The 21585-nt window shown below is 36.1% G+C and overlaps 4 protein-coding genes across 6 annotated transcripts; 2 read left to right on the forward strand and 2 right to left on the reverse strand.

The window, feature by feature from the left end:
- Positions 1 to 4292: 4292 nt before the first annotated feature.
- On the reverse strand, positions 4293 to 6130 carry LOC18101449 (uncharacterized). Its single transcript, XM_024606268.2, has one exon. It carries the CDS (start codon positions 6023 to 6025, stop codon positions 4424 to 4426), a length of 1602 nt encoding a protein of 533 aa, XP_024462036.2. The 5' UTR covers positions 6026 to 6130; the 3' UTR covers positions 4293 to 4423.
- A 1350-nt stretch (positions 6131 to 7480) lies between these two features.
- On the forward strand, positions 7481 to 10106 carry LOC7460706 (uncharacterized). 3 transcript variants are annotated; one of them, XM_052455543.1, is made up of 5 exons: positions 7481 to 7587; positions 7994 to 8158; positions 8523 to 8632; positions 8965 to 9107; positions 9802 to 10106. In XM_052455543.1, exons 2-5 carry the CDS (start codon positions 8008 to 8010, stop codon positions 9842 to 9844), a joined length of 447 nt encoding a protein of 148 aa, XP_052311503.1. In that variant the 5' UTR covers positions 7481 to 7587; positions 7994 to 8007; the 3' UTR covers positions 9845 to 10106. The 3 variants fall into 3 exon arrangements, with proteins under 3 accessions (XP_052311503.1, XP_024462910.2, XP_052311504.1); XM_024607142.2 differs by having other exon boundaries at positions 7512 to 7618; XM_052455544.1 differs by lacking the exon at positions 7481 to 7587 and adding an exon at positions 7639 to 7655.
- A 718-nt stretch (positions 10107 to 10824) lies between these two features.
- On the reverse strand, positions 10825 to 13354 carry LOC7460707 (galactoside 2-alpha-L-fucosyltransferase). Its single transcript, XM_024607141.2, has 2 exons — positions 12937 to 13354; positions 10825 to 12469 (listed from the first exon to the last, which is right to left on the reverse strand). Exons 1-2 carry the CDS (start codon positions 13211 to 13213, stop codon positions 11010 to 11012), a joined length of 1737 nt encoding a protein of 578 aa, XP_024462909.1. The 5' UTR covers positions 13214 to 13354; the 3' UTR covers positions 10825 to 11009.
- Positions 13355 to 15194: 1840 nt separating this feature from the next.
- Positions 15195 to 17535, forward strand: LOC7498185 (uncharacterized). The gene is made up of 3 exons (XM_002311283.4): positions 15195 to 15526; positions 16671 to 16744; positions 17291 to 17535. Exons 1-3 carry the CDS (start codon positions 15263 to 15265, stop codon positions 17367 to 17369), a joined length of 417 nt encoding a protein of 138 aa, XP_002311319.1. The 5' UTR covers positions 15195 to 15262; the 3' UTR covers positions 17370 to 17535.
- Positions 17536 to 21585: the final 4050 nt, after the last annotated feature.

Below are 21585 nucleotides of genomic sequence, written 5' to 3' on the forward strand. Positions count from 1 at the left end.
CAATTTTGACCCAGTCAACATGGTTTGACCCGTATTAGCCTGGTGGACTTAGTTTTGACCGAAAGTGACGGTTTTGACCCGAAATGGCCTAAAATTTATTTTTTACCCCGGTCGACATGGTTTGACTCGTATTGACCTGACGGGCTCGGTTTTGACCCGGTGGACTTGGTATTGACCGAAAGTGATGGTTTTGACCCGAAAATGACCTGAAACTTATTTTTTACCCCGGTCGACATGGTTTGACTCGTATTGACCAGATAGGATCAGTTTTTATGGAAAAATGCGGTTGACTCAAGAAAAATATATTTTTGAATTGTCAACTTTTTCCTTATTTTTTGGATTTTTATGAATAAAAATAGAAATAAAATAACATTTAAGAAAATTTTGGAGAATTCAAAATTGGGTTATTACAGGGGAAAAGGGGTAAGAGAAAAGAAGGCTACCTAGCGTGGAAGGGGTGTAACTACCATGGATAGGAGGTTCGACATGAGGATGATGGAGGCTGACGTGGCTAAAAAGAAAAGAAGAAGCTGGTGTCAGCAAGATTGCTCCTATTACCGGTGAGAAGAAGAACTTTGAAGGGTGTTGGGCCGCTGCTGGTCACGGTGTAGAGGTTGAAGTTGCTGGGATTCACAGCGGAGGAGATGGTTGAAGTGGCGGTGGAGAGGAAGAACAATGCTGAAAATGCTAAAAAAAAGGTTGGTTTTTTGCTCACTTTGCACTCTTATTTCTTGCTCCTTAATGCTCGAGATCCACTCTTATTTATAGAGCTGAAAAAGGGACATCTTGTCTTTATTAGAGACCAATTTTGGCTCCTGATTCAATCGAGAAGGATCTCAATCGTTGGCTTAAAATCATCATCACGAGCTGTAAAAATTTGGTTGTTAAAGGCTGATCGGGTTAGCCTATATGGGGTGACGTAGCGACTGCTGTAGGGGCAACCAACCAACAAGAATTACGTTGGAGTGTAGTACAATGTCAAGTCATTATAGTGGTGTATTGTTTGCCTGGTTTGCTGAAGAGACAAGATATTAAATGCTCTGAAAAAGTAGCCACCTGGACAGGTTTTTGGTTACAAAAGGTTGAAGATGATGAATAATAAGCATGCGACAAGTCATCTAACATCTCTCTTTTTTTTTTTTTGTTTCTATGTCGACCAAAACAACATCATTTTATATTGTAGTTATTAGAAATAGTTTTATGTTGGTCTCTTATCCATTTCTTCCAATGAAAAGGCTTTTAAACTTAAAATCTACATTGTCCTAAAAAAATGAAAATATTAGTAATTGATCATGAATTATAATAGATAAAACTACCAATTATAAGTGTAATGAATAAAACAATAAAAAAATAATGTGTAAAGTTGATGATGAATCACCTATTATAAGACTCGAATCTTTTTAGACGGAATCCAAACTTAACTATGAAATTTAACATGGTATTAAAGTGACTATAACTCAATGATCCTCGAGTCAATCCTCTTGACAAACCTAAAAAAAAATAAAAAATAGGTTGTAAATGAAAGGAGTGTTAAAACCACCAATTATGCATAAAATAAATAAAAATATTATAGAGTAATATATAAAATTGAAATAGGTCACCTACCATACAACTTAAGTTTTTTAGATGGAATCCAAATTTAACTAAGAGATTCAATAACAATCAACTCAATAAGAGTTTATAAAGTAATACAACTAAGCAAACATAATTAAAATAATTATATAGAATTCTTGATTTTTTTTCATTTGATTAGATTATTAGAATATTTTTCTAATTGTTTTCATTATTTGATTCCTTGATTTATTTCTCTGGTTGATTAGAAAATGGCCAGTAACATTTATATTGGCTATTTTTTTAATATGTTCATCACTATTTTAGCTGTATATAATTTAATTAGAAAAAATCAGGTGTTATGATTGGAACTTATAACTATAGATTGTTTGATTTCGAATGCTTAAAAAAATATAAAAAATAAACATTATTCAAATAAAAATCAATGATATTAATTTAATACGTAAGATAATTATTATTTCACATGGTAATGTTTTTAAATATTTATAATTAACTCTAAACAAGAAAAATACATGAATTGATCCTAGACACCCGAACCCCTAAACTTCTTTTTTTTTTTTTAATTAATCATCTCCCCCAATTTCTCATGCCTTCGAAATAAAGATTGCATTTTGTTGTCTTTACCTAATTCCATCTTGTCAACCATGCGAAAAAAGAATCACGTGGTCGATGTTTTGAAAAGGCATTAATGAATGGAGGTGTCGCATCACTTGGTCTCTTATCACAGTGCCTCGCTATTTCAGGCAGAGAGCAGTAGCCCTCGAGTATCTCAGGCACATGACTGATATGAGGCAACCCAAGTGACATTACACAGACCGTCTGAGAATTGCACGGAGCAAGTCATTAATTCGTGACCTAAGGCTGTCTTCTCTTTATCTACACGCATCGTAATATTGTGATCAATTAAAACAGTGATTAAGTGGGAATCTACATGGAGAAGGGAGCACAAAACAGAGGCTGAGAAAAAACAACAACCGAAAACAGAGCAACAAAAAGGGAAGACATGAGTGAAATAAAAGTGCAGAAACAAAAAGAAAAACCACCGGATAAAGGGAATGGGATTGCCTAAACACAGATGACGAGCCATTTGTTGCCACCATTGAATTAACTAAAGGATCTCTCCCTGGACGTAGAAGCCGCTCGGTGGAAACTATATTAACAGATATGGTGTCTCGAGGGCAATAACATTTTCCCGTTACGCTATTATTGATGATCGCAATAATGTCTGCAGATGCTATCCCATCTAATCTTACTGCCGCCATTCAATGTTTGTACATGTATTTCTTAAATGCAAACTTTGCCTCTTAATTACGATCTGCTCGATCTCTTCCTTCGTGTTTTCCGGTGCTAGTTTTTTGCGGGTTTTTTAAAAACATTTTTGGCACGTCACTTTCTATTTCCTTCTTTTAATTATTATTTTTGTTTCTTCAAATAAAATTACATAATATTTGCAAAATTATCCAGGACTATATATTGAATGAGATCATATTTGTTTTTGGTAATATTAGCAATTGTTTTAGAAATATTCATGCTTGAAATGATAATAATAACAACAATATTTTCAGCATCTTTCCTTTTCTTTTATGCGTACATCACTGTATGTGGTAACAGGTAACGGTTCACCCTATGGCTTGGAAATCGTGGTGGTCAGCGGCATTGCATTTTATTTTATTTTCCATGTCAAAGATTATTTCTCTTTATTTTACAAACAAATACTCTAAAAAGTTGAAAAATAGAGATTAAAAAAAAAACAAATAAATCAAGCATATAAAACATAACCTTTTATGAAATAATAACCACCGCATAAACTTTTTTTTTTTTTTTTGATTCACGTGGGGTGTCCGGGCCAGCTTACGCGCACCACGACTATTCCTCACGGCTCACTGGACATCCTGCAAGCCCAGGAGCAGGTAAGGCACCGCGGGGGTGACAGGCGTGCACATAGAGGGTCGAACCCGGGAGGGGGGGCGGAACAAGTCCACGATGGACCACAGCAGTTAAACCCTCAAGTGCTGGATACACATGAGGGCTCGAACCAGGACACTCAGGCAGTGCAAAGCCTGCCAAGACCACTGAGCTACAAGCCCCCTGTGTACCACCGCATAAACTTTAACATGTCTCCAGGGTGTCTGAAGTATGAACCGTCAAAAGAACTCCTTAGTGAAGCCATGTGGACTCGAAGCCCATTGGACCGGGATCATGATTGCAAACAAGAAAATAGATGCAAGTTTGGTGGATATGGGCCTTCCTAGATGTGAAAAGGGCATTTTAAGAAAATTTAATTTTTTTTATTTAAAATTATAATTTTTTTATTTTTAAATTGTTTTGATGTGTTAATATTAAAAATTATTTTTAATAAATAAACAAAAATATATTTTGATATATTTCTAAATAAAATTAATTTAAAAAACATGATGAAATTCTTAAGAAACTTATGCTAGCTAGGGTATTAGATGCATGTAACTTAGTTAGTGATTAAGGATTCGTCTTTCTTTAAATTTTAAATTAATTTTTATTTATTTACTTAAAATAAAATTTTTTTAATGTTTTTAAATATAATAATACCAAATATAATTTTTTAAAATAAAAAAATTTATTTTAATATATTTATAATTTAAAAACACTTTAAACCATTATCACGATATTAAACAAACTCTAAATATACTCGGAACATCTAAACCTGTGTTTCAAATAACCGCAGATTATCATGCTTGTAGGAATGGTGAGAAAAACAAATTAATATACTAAAACTCAGATTACAATAGCTTCGTGCACATGAGCAAACTACAATGGATCTAGATGATGATAACAAGTAAACAAAAGAAAACGAAATCACCTAGTTCACATTATCTTATAAATGGAATCCTGTCCATCGTCTAAAACTACTAACATCATTTCCTTGAGAAATTGCCATTCCAATTCCAGTCCTTCCCTCATTGCCAACTCCTCTGTAATACAACCTCCATTCATCAACTTCCCCGTCCATTTGAACCAAACAGGGTGATCCAACTCCCTTGTTATCCCATCCATCTTTCACAGATGACTCCAGCACTGCCTCGTCTTGAAATCTCCTCCAATCTCTTAATCCATCAGGAGACACTGCCAATCCAATACTCCTCTTTCCACCAGCAGCGACACCCTCATAAGCCATCAAATACCTCCCATCTTTCTTGTTCCTCACAACACATGCATTTAGTGCACCAAACTCATCAAAAGAACTGATTTTTCCTCCTCCAATTATCTTCCCCAACTTCATCCAATTAATCCCATCTCTTGACCTTGCAATCCCAATACCAAATTGCCCACTTTCCACATCAAACGAGTGATAATACATTCTAAGATCACTATTACCATGAAAAACAACCCGTGGACCAGCAATGAACAAAGAATCCCACTCTCTCTCAGACCCCACGTCAAACAGAGCTCCACTGTGATGTTCCCCTTCAATTCTAGCCCAATGCCTCCCATCCTGACTCATTGCCAGACCAGGCAGAGACTTAAAGATCCTCCCTTTATCAACATTCCCATTATTCACATTATCAAGGCAAAACCTTTCTGGGTTTTCTAAACTGAACACCAAGGAATCATCATCCGTATAATCCACCTTCTCAGAACTAAAACCAGAGTAGTAAAGCCAGTAAACAGCACTTGAAGCTCTGACTTTTGAACTTGACATTACAACCACTTCACCAGGCCTAATGCTCATTGTATCAAATGCCCACCAATCTTGACCACACTTCATAACCGAACCCACATCACCGCTGGAGCTAACCGGCCCTACCCCTCTTTCCCAGTGAATTCCATTGCTTGAAACTGCTAGTCCTATTGAATCTGCTGAGCCTGAGTTTTGACTAGAATTCCCATGGTACCACATGTACCATCTCTCTTCCTCGTCACTCAAGAATCTTTTCACCACCGGTGACCCAATTTCTTTGCCGTCCCATGAATTTGAGGGACCCAAATCAAACACCAATCCCCTAGATAATGACTGTGATGGCAAAGAATTGGAGGGCAGCGAATCATTTGAAGAAATGGTTGTTGATGGGTATTGGGGCTCTGGATTTGAATTGGATTCAGGGGTAGAAGTTTGGTCAGTTTCGTTGTTTGTGTTGGTGTCTGGTTTTGTGGAGCAACGAGTGAGAGAAAGAAAGGTGTTGATTCTTTGGACAGGATTCTTGGGGAAATAAAGATGTAGCACTTTGGGATTTGTAGAAGAAGGCCATGTTAGGATCGAGGTGTTTAATTTTTGAGTGATGGAAGTTGCAAAGACGTTAGCGTTTTTCAGTGTTGAAGCTGAAGCTGCTGATGATAGAGTGACTTCCATGGCAGGAGAGGAGTGGTGGAGATTGAGTGGTGTCTGTTTGTAGAAGCAAGGACAAATAAAATGTTGACAGCCTGTTTCGCAAGAGACGAGGAAGTTTTTAGTCACTTTGGCCAAGAAGTGAATTTCCATATGATCATTAGCCCGTGTAGGTGCGCGTGGTGAACTTGAGCCATAAATTGGTCATGGAGCAAAAGCACTCGAAAAAAAAAAGCAGGGTATTATGTTCTTGGTTTTTTATCTGTAAAAATCACATTTTTGCCTGCATTTCGCTACCTCTTCTCAGGCATAAAAAGTGAAAGTTACATCAGAGAATGATGTTTCCCCTGCACATTTGTTGTAAAATATAAATTTTATCGTTGTTCTTTCTTAGAGACATTTTGTTCTTCCTTCTCGAGAAAGGTAACTTCAGACTATTGTGCAAGCTTCTTCTTTTTTTTTCTTTTTTCTGAGGCCCTTTCACTGTATCCTTTCGCTTTCGGCAAGAAAGCTATTCTATTTGCATGTCTTCAGAAATTATTCCTATACAATGTTATAGATTTTTCTTTTCTTTTCTTTTTTAAACATCTTCATACATAGACAGTAACAAGTTCAATCTCTTTGCAAGTGCTGACTAAAAAGTTCCGCTTGTAATTAATTTTTTATTATAGCAATGAAAAGAACAATCTCTCATATGGCAATGATTACCTATAACAGCGTGGGGGTGTTTTACTACAGGAGCTAGTATTGTTCATGCACACACAAATCACTGTAAATAGCTTTGTTTTATTTTTTTATATAATTTATTTTGATTTTTTAAATTTTATTTTAAATAATTTAATTCTAATTTAAAGCCAATTACTTTTGATTTTGTAGTCTAGTGAAATTAAAAAAAAGAAACTGGAATAAAAAAAATACAAGACATGGATGGTGTGCCAAAAATTTTGAGAAAGATATAATTTGGTCTTTAAACTTTAAAAATAACGTAAATTATACGATTTTAATGCCTCAATATTTTTTCAAATTAATTTTGATATAAAAATTCATTTTTGTTTTTTTAGTTCCTGGTTGAAAAAAAAGATAGAGAGAGATTGTCGGATTATGACGATAGAGAGAGAAAAAATATTATCTACATCAATTTATACCACTAAAATAGTCGATATTTGTTCAAATTGTTGAAGAAAGTTTATATTTTTTACCTTTAAATATCTTCAAAAAAAACAAATCTCTAGGGTAGATTTTTTGTTTCTGGGTTATTAGGTAGATTTTTATCATTTTACCTTTATATGTTTAATTATTTTTTATTTTTAGCTATTGTTTATGGTTTTTTTATTAACATGCATAGTTTTTTATTTACTTAATTACATATATAAATTAAAAAAAATATTTTCACTTACAAAAATATATTAAAAAAATTTATATATATAATTTTTTATTTTAAAAAAATAAATGACTCGTGACGAGAAGCAAGAATTTAATTTATAACATTTCTTGTAGACTGGGAGAGAATAAAATATGGATCGGTGAATAGTCTCATGGGCCCTTTAATTACATTAACAAAATTGGGCTCTTCTATTATACTGACTTTGGGCTGACTGGTTCACCAACTGATTCAACGAGGACAAACTTGTTATTATCTCCAAGTTTGTGGTTACTTTCCTTCCCGAACTTACCTACTCCCCATTCCAAGGTAGAACTCAGAAATCAGAACTCAGGTCAGGCGTAGTAGAAGTCGTCTAATAATCAGTTGGGTTCATGTTCTTTTAATAGAGTATCAATAACTGTAATCAAAAGTTTAAAAGTCTTGGTTTTTGTTTTTCAATTTTTATGATTGTCTTCTAATTTCGGATGTATTGCCGTTATGATTGCGTGAGATTCTGTGTATTGATCAGCAAGATTTGATACTCGTTGCTTATAATTTCCACACGGGGTCTTATTATTACTGGCTAAATTCCTTCTTTCTTTCTTTCTTTTGAACTTGGGGGTTGTCAATTTGCACATCTATTATTAAATACTGTGGTTTTAATTTACTGCTAGTTAATTTTTCTTTTAGATACCGTTCTTTAGTTTATTGATTTTTATGTAACGAGTCATGTATCTCATGATCGATCATTGGTTTAGGATTGTAAGCTAAAATGGGAAAGGACTCGAAGGCAAAAGACGCTGGAGCGAAGGGAAAGGGTAAGGGAAAGCAGGCAGGGGGTGGGAGTGATGAAAATGCTTCCAAGGGGAAAGGAAAATCTGGAAAGGCTTCAGATGGGCTCGGCACTTGCACTTATGTCAAAGGTTTTTGTTGTATGCTCTACTAGTGGGTTTTTTTATTTTATTTTTCTATTTGGTTTAAAAGTGAAATTTGATCTCTTACAATCCATTAGAAAGTTGTTTTTTTCAATGTTATTGTTTGAAGACCGTTGTTCAGAAACTTGATTGTAGAAGATAGATTTTGGATTCCCTGGATTAGAAATTTGTGCTCAGGATGGCATGCTTATACACTATGCATCAAACTATGTACCTGTTTCATGTTTTACTTGTCAACATGAGCTTGGCTTTGTTCAATGGGACACATATTCAATTATTATATCCCTTACACGTGATCTATCAGTCCTCCAGTTTCTGAAATTCTTAAATTGCCTTTAATTGTTTATTTCAGCGAGGCATATATTATGTGAGAAGCAAGGCAAGATCAATGAGGCATACCAGAAGTTGCAGGATGGTTGGCTAAGCAATGGTGACAAGGTTCCTCCAGCTGAGTTTGCAAAGGTAAACTCACTAGTTATGATCTTTTTCTTGCAAGACATTGGTTTCTGAATATTCATCGAGTATCCACAGAAATCAATGTTTTACCCTGTTGAGGATATTCCAACATTTTCCTTTCTTTCTATAGCAAAGAGACTTTTTTTAAATCTGGATCAATTTTCTTCTGATATGATAAATTGCAAGCGGAAAATTGGATAGATTTGGCTTGAACTTCTGGTTATGCAAAATATCTAAAGGAATCTTGGGTGTTGCTTTGGTAGTTTGGTTATTGCCTGTATATCCTATTGCTTTCCTGGTATTGAATTTATGTAATATTTTATCCTTTTTTATTCCAGTTGGCTTCCGAGTACTCAGAGTGTCCATCAGGAAAGAAAGGCGGAGACCTTGGATGGTTCCCTCGAGGAAAGATGGCGGGTCCCTTTCAAGATGTGGCATTTGCCACTCAAATTGGAGCTACAAGTGCACCATTCAAGTCAACGTATGTAATAACTTTTTCTGATTATCCAATCCTCTCTACTTCTAGAATCATTTTGACTGCAGCTTGCTCTGCGGCTGTGTCTCTATGCCTTTATATGCAAATTATCCTTCACCACAAAGCATGACAGAATTTTGAGAATAAATAGCAATACTGATGTTCATGCATGTCGTGAAAGTTTCATGTTGGACAAATAATCCCTTTTGTTTTTTTCTATCTATTAAAAGGAGAATCACATTCAAAACTAGTCGAGAACGTGACTAAATATGGAAAGTCATATAGTTGCACCACACACTTGGAAATCATGTTACCTCAACACGTGATTCCATGTAAACAAGAAGGATCCTAGGAGAGAGAAGCGTTCACATTCATGTCCAAATTGTCCATGAAACATTCAGGATTTAACTTCCTGCACAGTATTCCATTGACAAAAATGATGCTACCTTGCTATAATCCTGATTATATTCTGATATTTCCCCTGCTGCCAACAGCATATGCTATTTTTATCACCATCCTTTGATTTTATAGTTGTGCCTGTGACATAAAATTGTGATCTTGCATTGGTGCTGGTGTGTTTTCGCAGATTTTATCTTCACTACATTTTCCTGGTTTAAGATTCAGGATTGTCTTTCGTTAAACTCTGATTGCATGCAAATTTGCTAGCTTCTATACCATGACTAGTTCTGATTTGGTGCAGACATGGGTATCACGTAATATTGTGTGAAGGGAGGAAGAATTAATCGAGCTGCCTTTCTGATGGAGAAGTCTTGGACCAGTGGCTTGTGCGATATTAAATTTGTGTTTAGACACTTTTTGTTGCTGTGAACATAATGGCTCTTTCGCTTTTTCTGTGACTAATGAAATGAATTTATTAAGATGAAGAAGACGGGTCATTCTCTGTCCACTTGCCGGCCTGAAGCCCAGCCAGAGGTGATGAGTGGACAGGTAGAACCCAAAAGTATTATTGCGGATACGATATCTAGTGATTTTGTGACATATCAACCTCTTTGCATGTGTAATTGAGGCCAGAATATTTCTTATCTTTTTCGGGTGTTGGGAGGACAGTGGGACGGGGCCAGGAGCAGGTATGCTGGAGAAGAGCTTTGCCATGTTAATTCTCGCCGGGATAGCAAGGGTTACTATCAATTGTAGTTTCCATAAATTACAATGCTAATGCTTGCAGTGAGGGTGATCTCTACCTGAGCCCAATATCTCCATCAATTGCGGTCAGTCGTACGTTTTTCTTGTGTCGAACAAAGAGAGCATGTTGCTGTTTTGGCAAATGGTCTTCTGTGCCTAGCATAAAAGCTAGTTAAAGAAGTCAATGAAAACAAATAATGCCTGCCACTGGAGTGCGGATTAAGAGCATGCGAATCTGCTTTTGTATGTTCACCGATCCCTCGCAACAACCCTGGATCTCTCCCTCGCCTTGGGAATCCTTGTTGCTCACATTGCAATTCTTTTTTCTCGGAAACATCAATTTGCAAACCAACGTGCTTTAAATAAATCCAAACACACTCACCATCTAAATCTCGTACCCCATGAAAATTTGGAAGCGACGTGGATAATAACAATGTTTGAGTATCGATGGAAGTACGGAAATTTTGGTAAACGGAAAACTCAGAGACAGCAGTTCACTGTGGGGGACGACTCTCCTAAATTTCCAGTTACAAAAATAATAAAAAATGCAAATTAAATACCTCTTATGAGGAATAAGGACTTCAGTTGAACGGCGGGTCATTGATGAAAGGAAGTCTGCCTTTAACACATACCTTGTTAACAGGTACTCCGCAGCAAGAAAATCACATCAAAGCTCTCCGAGCATAATTCATTTGAAAATTCATTACATTCTACATCTAAAACTCTATGCAAAATTGGTGAACTAATGAAAAATAACAACCGAAACTATAAGTCATCATGATCATCAACCACCTTCAGACCCCAGCTGATATCCTCACAGTGTCTCACATGAGGAACAAGTGTACCTGTATCAATTCCTTTCTTAGCCTTGCAGTCATAAAAGGGAGGAGCATGAAAACAAGGTTCCATCGACATGGCCCGGCGACAAGGGGGATCGGGGGCTGTATCATTTTCAGTCTTGTACAGGATCCATGGCCTCAAACCTCCAAGACCTTGAGCCACATAGCCAAATGTTGACCATGCACTTGTGACCAAGACATCAGTCAAACTGAGAAGGTACATTTCTGCCCAGGCTTTTCTGTTGTGCATCTGCTTTTCTGTTTGTTGAAACTCCTCATGGCTAGGCTGGTAGACTCCAACGACTTCCCCAGTCATGGTTGGATGTTCCCAGTACATGTTCCTTAAATCTTCAGAATACCCTGAAAGCAAGGATGTCACCAGAACCGCCTTCAATTTGGCATTTTCAGAAGGATTGACAACGGAGTCTTGCATGTCTACTGCAGGCAATAACTTCTCTTTCAAAGTACAAGCTAAAATTTGATCCATGACGTGTTTAAAGGGGCCACGTCTTGAATCAAAAGTTCTTATCTGAATGCCAATTCTCTCATCAGCCTTGGCTAAGTAAGTTCGATAGTACCTTGTTATTAGTCCCCACACATGATTTGAAGGGTGGAAAAGGTACCGTCCGAGGTGGTGGAAAACAGTTCCTTTCTCAGGAAACAAGTTGCTCAGTTCTGTCTCGAAAGATGGAATCAAGAAAAGTGAAGGAACATAGTAGTTATCTGTTTTCATGATCAACCAAGGGACATTTTCAAGAAAAGACTGTTCTCCATCACAGAAGAAAAGCTTATCATGATCGCCATAATCATGAACTAAATGGAGGTATAAATATGATGGTTTTGACATTGCTGAAGAGTTTATGGCATTATTCTTTAGCATATTTCCATGACAGTGAGGAGAATTCTGATTAAAGCTGTCGAATTGATCAATGAGAGGGAAGTCCCTGGGCAGCAACCAAGATTTATCAGGAAACGGATCACAGAAGAGATCTGCCATGTCCTTTCCTTGGTCAACAAGCAGGACTCTATTTGTCAGGAGAGCATAAAGAAATGTTGAAGCTAGGGATAATATCCTGTTGCCCAAGCCGCTAAAAGATATCCACACAATATAATTACAGTCAGTCAAACCTATTTTGTTGCCAGACTTGAGTTGTTCCAGGGCTTTATTGTAGGATTGAGTATTTGGTCCGCAACGTTTATGAAGATCCTCGTAGCTTCTGAGTCTCGAAATGAGATATGATGAAGGCTTATGGAGAGAAATTTTGCCATATAAAAATGAACTGTACCTACTCGTGCAAGCAGCTTCGTCAAACCCATCCGCAAGAAGCCCTCCAAGCAGTTTGCCATTATACTTGTCAGCGTGCTGAAACAAAACGCCCTCTGAGCCTAACGAATCAGAGAAGAAAAGGGAAGTTATAACAACTCAGCAAGACATATAATTCCGATCCTTTACTGGGTAGTAAACTGAATAATATATGCGTAGACTTTCAACACGGATATTGAATCTTCAATTTGAAATGCAGCAGTAACAGTAATGGTAGAAGAGAGCTGTGGTCCACGAAAAAAAGACCAGGGCGTTCTTGCTTTGACAAAGAAGGTAAATTCAGATCCTTAACTTACGCAATTACAGTTAGAAACCGCGTTTTTTTCCTAATCAATTAGATAGCTATAATTACAATTAAAAAAACAATAATGCAATCATCCAATGTATCAAATCATGGATTACTAAAGCTAGCACGACAGTTTTCAAACCAGGTCCCAAGTCATGAATTCGAATAAATCAAACAATCCTGGCAATTAAGAAACCTCGAAATGGTTTAAATTAAAAACTCAATTTCCAAATGTGAACTCACCGCCTGCTTCAATTGGCGTGGCATTCTGCTTGACTCCTCTGTTTTCAAGAACTCTAGCATCCGCGAACCCCATCGTTCGATCAGACGACGGGTGTCTAAAGATCAATGATATTGCGAATATTATTGGCAAAGCTACCAAGCAATAAGCAAAGATCTGGGTGAACGTGATCGCATTGGATCCAAATCTCTTCGCTTGCATTTTTGAGTTTTGGGCTAGCTGTTGATCTGTGTCCTCCGACGGTGGTGATCGCCTCCTTGTGGAAGATTTCAGATCCATTCAATTCAATTCAATTCTGCATCTCTGAAGTCTCGATTTTCACCTCACTGCGAAGAGAAGGACGGGGAGAGAGTTGTCTCTTTTGAAAGAGTGTGCTATGCTATATAGAAAGAGAGGTTCACTTCGTTTTCCGCAGGGTAAAACTTAAAACGTATTTATTTACACATTCGCCACGTAGTCGGCAGATGGTGGAAAGGTCAAAAAGGGCAGACCGAAATTAGCATCCAACCCAAACTAGGAACATCTCAAGGGAGTCGTCCGAAGGAAAATTATTTGGTTTTCAAGGGTGGTTTGTTTTGTGGAAAATATTTTACTATAAAATACTTTTTGTGTAGAATTGTTTTTGATGTTTGGCTTAAAATTTATTTTTTTATAGAATATTTGATATATAAAATATTTTTCAATAGTACTGATAAAAAAACAATTGGTGGTAAGATTATGGTATTGATGGAAAAGATGATGATGATATAGTAATAGTGAAAAAAAAAAAGTAATGATAAAAGAGAAGGTAATGGTGGGATGATATCTGGTTTGATCTTGTTAGGCTTTTTAGTTTGAATAGCGGTGCTGATAGAGAAGACGATTATGGTGAGATTGAAATAACTAGAAAATATTATAAGTAAATTATTATTCATAGAATATTTTATGAAATTTCACAAGTTTTAAACAGACCTGGAGCATTCAACGTGGAGGGAAAAACTTATTTCTTGAATTTTCTTTTATTCTCATTGTTTGGTTGTAATTTTAAAATGTTTGACATAAAAAAAATAACACACAAGCACACACATATATCCTAACTAATTTGGAAAATTAAATGTACAGAAAATCAAGGATCCAATAATAATAAAAAAACTTCATATTTCTATCCTGAAAATAAAAAAATCTCAACACTCCTTTTTAAATTGGTGGATAAATACATAAATATCATACATACCCAACTTAGCTGAAAACTTTAAGTATACACGATATTGATCAATTGATCTTGGAATTGATTTTAGGCAACTACACAAATTTATCTTCTAACTTCTTTTTAATGAAAAATATATTTATCTCTATATGTTTTGTAAGATAAACAATATCACATATTACTTTATCATTATAATATAGTCAAATTGGTTCTCTCAATCAAAAAACTCAAATCTTGCAATAAAAATCTTAGACATAATACTTGACAAAGTTCAAATGTTACGATTACCACCATAAAAATAATAAAAAATGAACCACTTATCATATACATCTGTAGCTCAATTAGCATCAAAATATGTATGTATACTTACACAATCTATATTTGTAGTGAACAAAATTCCTTTTCAAGAAGCGACCAAAATATGCATCGCTCTCCTTGAATATACATAAATAAAGTAACAATATTCAAGGTCAAAATTTTATTATTTAAAGTGTGACCAGGCGCGAGTACTGTTCATTTTTTTTTTAATTATATGATTTTTTTTAGATAATTCATTTTTTTTTTTTTTGAAAATTCTAAGAGAATGGAAAATTCAGGTAATTCTCCAAAATAAATTTCAAAAAAATTGAGTAAAGGGAAAACAATTCCGAGGTACCCTAAATCACTTGAGATATTTTTTAATTAATATACAAGTAAATTGTCTAAAGCTCAGACTATCTAAAGTTTATTGGGTAAAAAAGACTCAAATTATTTCGAAAAAAAATAGGATTTGTTCTTTTTAATTTTCTTAAATATAATCTGGAAAAACCTAATTCAAAAAATAAAAAATAAAATTTAGGTTGGAAATTTTGGAAAAAAAATTTATGAATTGGAAATTTTTTCTTCGAATTACCAGAATGCTCATTCACATGTATGACCAAGAAATTGAATATCAATTCTAAAAAAGAAAAAAGAAAGAAAGAAAAGAAATTTAATATTATCAACAACAATGCCATGAAAACTAACATAGCCTGGAATAAAAGGAGAGAAAAAACAAAGGAGAAGAAGAAACGACACCGTATAACTTTTTAATAAATCTCCGCTGCTCGCTCTCGAACACAAGCAGAACTGAAAGGTTTTTATCACTTTTCTTTCGTGCAACAATGGCGTTGAGACTGGGAATGCTAAAATGCGCTGCCGGCGGCAACAGTGGGTGCAGGTCAGGAATCAGGAGGTGGGCCCATGTTCCAGCCATGGCTCGGCCTTTGGATGGCGCCTTAGAAAGCTATATTGCGTCTCCACAATTGACTCTACCCGAGCTCGATGCAAACCAAGACACCAGCAGCAACAGTAGCAATTCTGGGTTCGGGTTGCCGGGTTTTTCTTTTGGTGGGTCCATGGAACTCATGGCTGTTCCTAAAAGGAAGGTAAAGTTATTCGCTCCATTTCTGTTTCTTAGCATTAAGCATTTGATTGCTTTTTTCCGGTGACTATGCCTTTATTGATTTATTTTTTTACGTGTTCTTTGATGTTTCGGATTTAGGTTTAAACTACCTGTGATGATTTTTGTGATAATTAGGGTTTAGGGTTTTAGAATGGATGCCTATCTGACTTGAAAGCCTAAGAATTCTTTCTTTTTTATCATTGAATTTTGAAATAATAGTGCGACGGTACTTCTTATGATTATTGTTTTAGTTTTCGGAAACTGGTCATTCGTGTATTAACATTATATACAGACTGCTGTCTGATTAGAACCGTTCAGAGGATTCGGAGCTGCCATTTTAGATTGTTTTATTTTAAGACTGAATTTTAAGTTCTGCAGTTTTTTTTTCCTTGTCCTTGAAAGGCCCAAATTTAGAACTTATTAAAGAACGTAAAGCACGAGGTATAACATTAGGGAAGAACCCACTGCTTGTGTTTTCATCTATGTAAAAAGAGCGATTGGAACCTGATGACCCAACACATCTAAAAGTTAATCCTGCAGGAAAACCTCTCTGCACTATAGCATTACTCAACTACATATTAGGTATTGCTAGTTAAAATGAGTCGGAAGTCTGCCAGAGAAATTAATGTTTACTGAGAAAAAAATGGCTATTTCTCTTGCTTTATTTCCTTATGGTTTGGTTTCATATTTGATGTGATAAGGGTATTAGGGGATTTTGCTGCAATAACTGTTTTGGTTCTGTATTTAGAGTGTGATGAGGGTGACCTGGATATTGTCAGATATTGTCCCTTTTTTATTGGGGATTTTGCTTTCAGCAATCAGCATATCTAATGTTTTGGCCTGTAGAGTTTTTTCCACAGGCATTTCATTTTCCCAGCTGTTTGATAATTCATTTTGTATAGTTTCTTTCAGTTGTGAGGTCTGTTGATGAATAACTCATTATGTATCCATTATCAGGTTGACAGTAACTGCTCGAATGCATGAATATGGTGCTTTAAACACTGAAATCTGTTCCAGTGTGTTTTTTTATGTTTCATTAAATTGGTTTTTGATTTTCTTTTATGCTTATGTTTTGTTTTTTTCTTTCAATGTACAGTAGTGATTCTTAAATCTTTATCGTCATGCAGGTTACTCCCCATAAGAGAGGTATACGAAATGGGCCAAAGGCTTTGAAACCAATACCAGTGATTATTCGCTGCAAGTAAGGATTTGCCAATGTTGTTGGCAATTTATGGAAATCATTATATGAAGCAAAATCTTGACAGTCTTATATTATAAAATCTGAAAAGATAAACGTAGAGAAATTGAAATAAAATAGTTAACAGTACAAGTCGCTCATCCAGCAACTAAGAAAGAATTGTGGTTTCTCTCTTTTGCATTTTAACTTATGGGTTAATAGATAAATGAGTCATAAGGGATCTGAGCTATACTAATCATGTTATATGTCCGTGATCTCAAACAAAAGGAGTGTCTTATAAAGTGATTAAACAAAGTTGAAACAATTCTGTACCATGAAGCCTTGAACAAGGACATGACAATGAATAAATTCAGTTTTGACTTCTGTTATTTTTAGTTGCCTTTTAATCTCATATACTATCTATCCATTATTCAATTTCAAACCCATTGTTAATTCTCATAACTACTGCGAGTATGGCATTTGTGTTTGATTCCAGCTCCTTAAATATTCACCTATGAGCACAGTATGCCAATGCCTTGTAAGTGATGTGCTGCAATTGATTGATTGCAGGAGCTGTGGACAAGTTAAGCTGCCGCACTTCTACTGTTGCAGTGGTGACCGGGGGAAGAATGGCGAGCGAAATAATTAAACAATCTGGTCAAGTAAACTGGCTATGAAATGGCTTCCTTTGATAGCCTATATAGCTAAGCATTTAAATTTCTATTTCCATGGTTGCAATTTATGTAGCTGTTAAGAACTTGAATAAATGGTTTTCTTGTGGAGATGTGGAATGCATTGTGTTAGTTGTTCTTTTACATTTTTCCCCTCAAATCTTTTATGAGAAAATTTGCCTTCCCTATTGAAAGAGATTAATATACACAATGTGAAACGAAGGGAGGAAAAAGAGTAGGGGAAAAAAATCCAAAATGTAGACTTCATGCGTTATTGTGGCCAATGGATCGGTACGAAGGCAAAGACCTTCACACAGCTTGTATAAATGCATGTGCATTTATTTCTTTTCTTTTTTGAACATGTATGTAGCTCTTGAGTCAAGTGTGTGCTTTCATCTGTGATGCTTGGACTCTTTGGTTTTCCCCGACGTACCCCTGTCAACATGGCACAACACGGATATGGTGGCGGAATACCAGTTCGACCCCGCCAAAAATCCAGACTGGGCAATTTTGGCTCTCTGATCTCTGATCTAGTCGTTACTGCATATTCTTGTTTTTCTTTTTTATGTCTTGGCTGCAGATGGAAGGAAGGAAGGAGAAGAAACAGAGGCAGGCCCCCACGTTTTAATGATGACACATAGCTGGAATAATTAATCTAACCAGACATGTGGGCTTATTTATAGTACAAATTGGGACATGAACTAATGTTATTTGGAGTGGGGATCTAGGGCCTAGCTTAATAATAAGAAAAGTATTGGATCTTTTAATATTTTGGTAATGTTCATATTTAAAGTGAAAGCATTCCATATCCAAAATTTTTGAACACTTTTATACCGTGTTTTTCGTCTTCTAAAATCTAATATCTTGACAATTCCATACACTTTTAAAATTGAAAGTGATTAGTTTCTTAAAAGAGCGATTTGATGTCACCGTTGACTGTTCACAACGCACAAACCTTGCAAGGATGTTGAGAGTTGATGATTCTTAAAGGCAGGGCTGGGCTGAACTCAAGACCGAGAAAGCAAGAAAGTTTCCGGTAGGGGTGAGCAAAAAAACCGAAAAACCGATTAAACCGAGAAAACCGAGAAAAAAATAACCGAAAAAACCGAACCGGAAAAAAAAAACAAAATTAAACCGATTAAAATTTTTGTAAAAATTTTCGGTTCGGTTCGGTTTCGGTTTCAGAAACCTGAAACCGGAAAAACCCCAACCGAACCGAACCGGTTCGGTTTAAGGGGTACTATAGTATAAATACAAAAAAAAACGCGTTATCTTTCTTAACCCTAGCCGTCCTTCTCCTTGCTCCTGAGCCGCTCCCTCAACTCACAATTCACAATTTCACATCTGTAACAAAATCAATCCATCTTCATCTACAGGACCACAGCCAGCCACATCCCTCTCTCACCATCTTCATCTTCAAACCCAGTCAGCCACATCCCTCTCGTCCCTCCCTCACACGGTCACACCCAACCTTGAGTCCAACTCCAGATTTAGCAAAAAAGACACAAAAAGAAAAAGCAGGAAGGCATTCGTCATTTGTTATGGGGGGTTTGTAAAGCACTCCACTTCATGTTTTTGAAACGCTGCAGCTGCAATTCCTTCACTAGCTAGATCTACTTGTTTGGCTTTGGACATTCCTTCCACTTGAATCCACAGAGAGGAGAGGAAGCTTGGAGTTTTGCTAAGGAAGTTGCATTTGTTTCTGGATCCAAGCGCCATCATTTGAATCCAAGGATACATGTTTCACTTTATCTTCTTCTTCGCTTTTAGCATGTAAATTTCTATTTTTTTTTTTATAAATTAAATTCGATCATTCTGTAGGATGTCTTGTTGTTGTGGTGGTTAATTGAGAAGCAAGCTTGTTTAGCTTAAAAATGGAGGAACCGAGGGGGCTAGAAAGGCCCCGACTTCAGAGAGACAGGTTTTCCGGTTTTTCTATTAAAAAAACCGAACCGAACCGAACCGAACCGAAACCGGTCGGTTCGAACCGGTTTCGGTTTGAATTTTTAAGTTTTTTAAAATTTGATTTTGGTTAGTTTTTTAGTTAAAAACCGAACCGAACCGGTTTTGCTCACCCCTAGTTTCCGGCGTCGCCCAATTTTCTTATTAGCTACAATAAATATTCATGACGAGATGATATGCTCGCGTGATGCCACGAGCTATGAAATAAATATACTTGATAGTATTATAATTATGAATTAGTGTTAGATAAGTAATAAAAACTAAAGGTGTGATTGAGCTAATATTCCATGATGATAAAAAAATTGTGTTATAAGTAATAGAATGATTTGTAGCAATCCATAGTTTTTTGTGAGGAAAGACCCAACTTGGGATTGGGCGGGGACGCGTCCAGGCCCAACTTCGGGGTGGGTGTGCACGGGTGGACGTGAACGCGTCCAGACCCACAAACTTTTAATTATAATAAAAATAAAAATAAAAATAATTATAACAAATAATATAATTTTTAATATTAATACTTTTAATTATAATAAAAATAAAAATGATTATAAGACAAATCATATAATCTTTATTATACGTAATAATATTATAATAACAATAGGAAGCGGATACCTGGCGTTTGGTTTGCCCTAGCGCCACGTGGCGTCTGGTCTGTCCTTGCGCCACGTGGCACTAGGGCAATCCTTCCCTAGCAATCAAAACCAAGCGCCAAGTGGCATTTATGAGTGCTTGGGTGAGCTAGGGCGCGCCAACCCCACCCGAGCGCCACGTGGTGATGCAGCTGGCTTGGGGTGAGCCAGCACATTTGGGTCATGACAAAGGGCCCGATTATCTTGGGTCTGAGGCAGGGCTCGATTGTCTTGGGTCTGGCGTTATACCCCAACTCAATGGGTCTTGCACTGCCCTAGCACCATGTGGCGATAAGACGACCCTTCCCTATCAACCAGAACTGAGCGCCATGTTGCGCTTGAGAGTGTTTGGGTGAGCCAGGGCGCGCCAACCCCACGTACAAACCCGAACGCCACGTGGCGATGAGGTCTTGGGGTGAGCCAACACATTTGGATCATGACAAAGGGCTCGATTATCTTGGGTCTAAGGCAGGACCCGATTGTCTGGGGTCCGACGTTATAACCCCAGCCCAATGGGTCTTGCATGACCCACTTCTATTGGGTCTTGATGAAGGATTTTACATATGTTAATTTTTATTATAATTAAAAGTATTACTATAAAAAATAGTATTATTTATGTTATAAATATTTTAATTTTAATTTTAATTAAAAGTATTCATATCAAAAATAGTATAATTTGTGTTATAAATATTTTAATTTTTCTTATAATTGAAAATATTACTCTTAAAAATAGTATAATTGGTGTTACCAATATTATTATTTTATTATAATGAATAGTATTTGCATTAAATAATAATATTTATAGTTCAAATAATACTATTTTTTATATGAATATTTTAAATTTAAATTTAAAATATTCATATAAAAAATAGTATTATTTGAACTATAAATATTATTATTTTATTTATAATTAATAGCAAGAATATTAAAAATATTATCAGTTGTGGTATAAATATTAATATTTTTATTAGAAGTAATAATATTATAATAACAATGAGAAGCGAAAACCTGGCGTTTGGGTTGCTCTTGCGCCATGTGGCGTTGGGGCTAACCGAGCGCCACGTGGTGTTGAGGCTCCAATAGCCAATTGGCCTTTTGCCATGGCCCAAGCGCCAGGTGGCGCTCGGGTCTGCCATGTGGCGCTTGGGAGTGCTTGGGTGAGTCAGGAGGCACCAACCCCACGTATAGACCCAAGCACCACATGGTGATAGGGGGTGGCTTGGGGTGAGCCAACACATTTGGGTCATGGCAAATGGCCCGATGATCTTGGGTCTGAGGCAGAGCCCGATTGTCTTGGGTCTAGCGTCATAACCCCAGCTCAATGGGTCTTGCACTGCTCTAGCGCCACGTGGCGATGAGGGCGGCTGTATTAATATAAAAAATAGTATTATTTGTGTTATAAATATTTTAATTTTTATTATAATTAAAAGTATTAATAGTAAAAATAGTATAATTTGTGTTATAAATATTTTAATTTTCCTTATAATTCAAAGTATTACTCTTAAAAATAGTATAATTGGTGTTACAAATATTATTATTTTATTATAATGAATAGTATTTGCATTAACAATATTATTATTTTTATTAAAATTTACAATATTAATAT

The sequence above is a fragment of the Populus trichocarpa genome, chromosome 8 (assembly GCF_000002775.5).
Source record: "Populus trichocarpa isolate Nisqually-1 chromosome 8, P.trichocarpa_v4.1, whole genome shotgun sequence".
In the NCBI taxonomy this organism is placed as follows: domain Eukaryota; kingdom Viridiplantae; phylum Streptophyta; class Magnoliopsida; order Malpighiales; family Salicaceae; genus Populus; species Populus trichocarpa.

Coding starts and splice junctions, on each gene's coding strand:
- LOC18101449 (XM_024606268.2), bottom strand. CDS start 6,025: ATGGAAATTCACTTCTTGGCCAAAGTGACTAAAAACTTCCTCGTCTCT.
- LOC7460706 (XM_052455543.1), top strand. CDS start 8,008: ATGGGAAAGGACTCGAAGGCAAAAGACGCTGGAGCGAAGGGAAAGGGT. Junction 8,633..8,964: donor CTCCAGCTGAGTTTGCAAAG/GTAAACTCACTA, acceptor TTTTTATTCCAG/TTGGCTTCCGAGTACTCAGA. Junction 9,108..9,801: donor AGTGCACCATTCAAGTCAAC/GTATGTAATAAC, acceptor GATTTGGTGCAG/ACATGGGTATCACGTAATAT.
- LOC7460707 (XM_024607141.2), bottom strand. CDS start 13,213: ATGGATCTGAAATCTTCCACAAGGAGGCGATCACCACCGTCGGAGGAC. Junction 12,470..12,936: donor CACGCCAATTGAAGCAGGCG/GTGAGTTCACAT, acceptor CTGATTCGTTAG/GCTCAGAGGGCGTTTTGTTT.
- LOC7498185 (XM_002311283.4), top strand. CDS start 15,263: ATGGCGTTGAGACTGGGAATGCTAAAATGCGCTGCCGGCGGCAACAGT. Junction 15,527..16,670: donor TGGCTGTTCCTAAAAGGAAG/GTAAAGTTATTC, acceptor ATCGTCATGCAG/GTTACTCCCCATAAGAGAGG. Junction 16,745..17,290: donor CCAGTGATTATTCGCTGCAA/GTAAGGATTTGC, acceptor GATTGATTGCAG/GAGCTGTGGACAAGTTAAGC.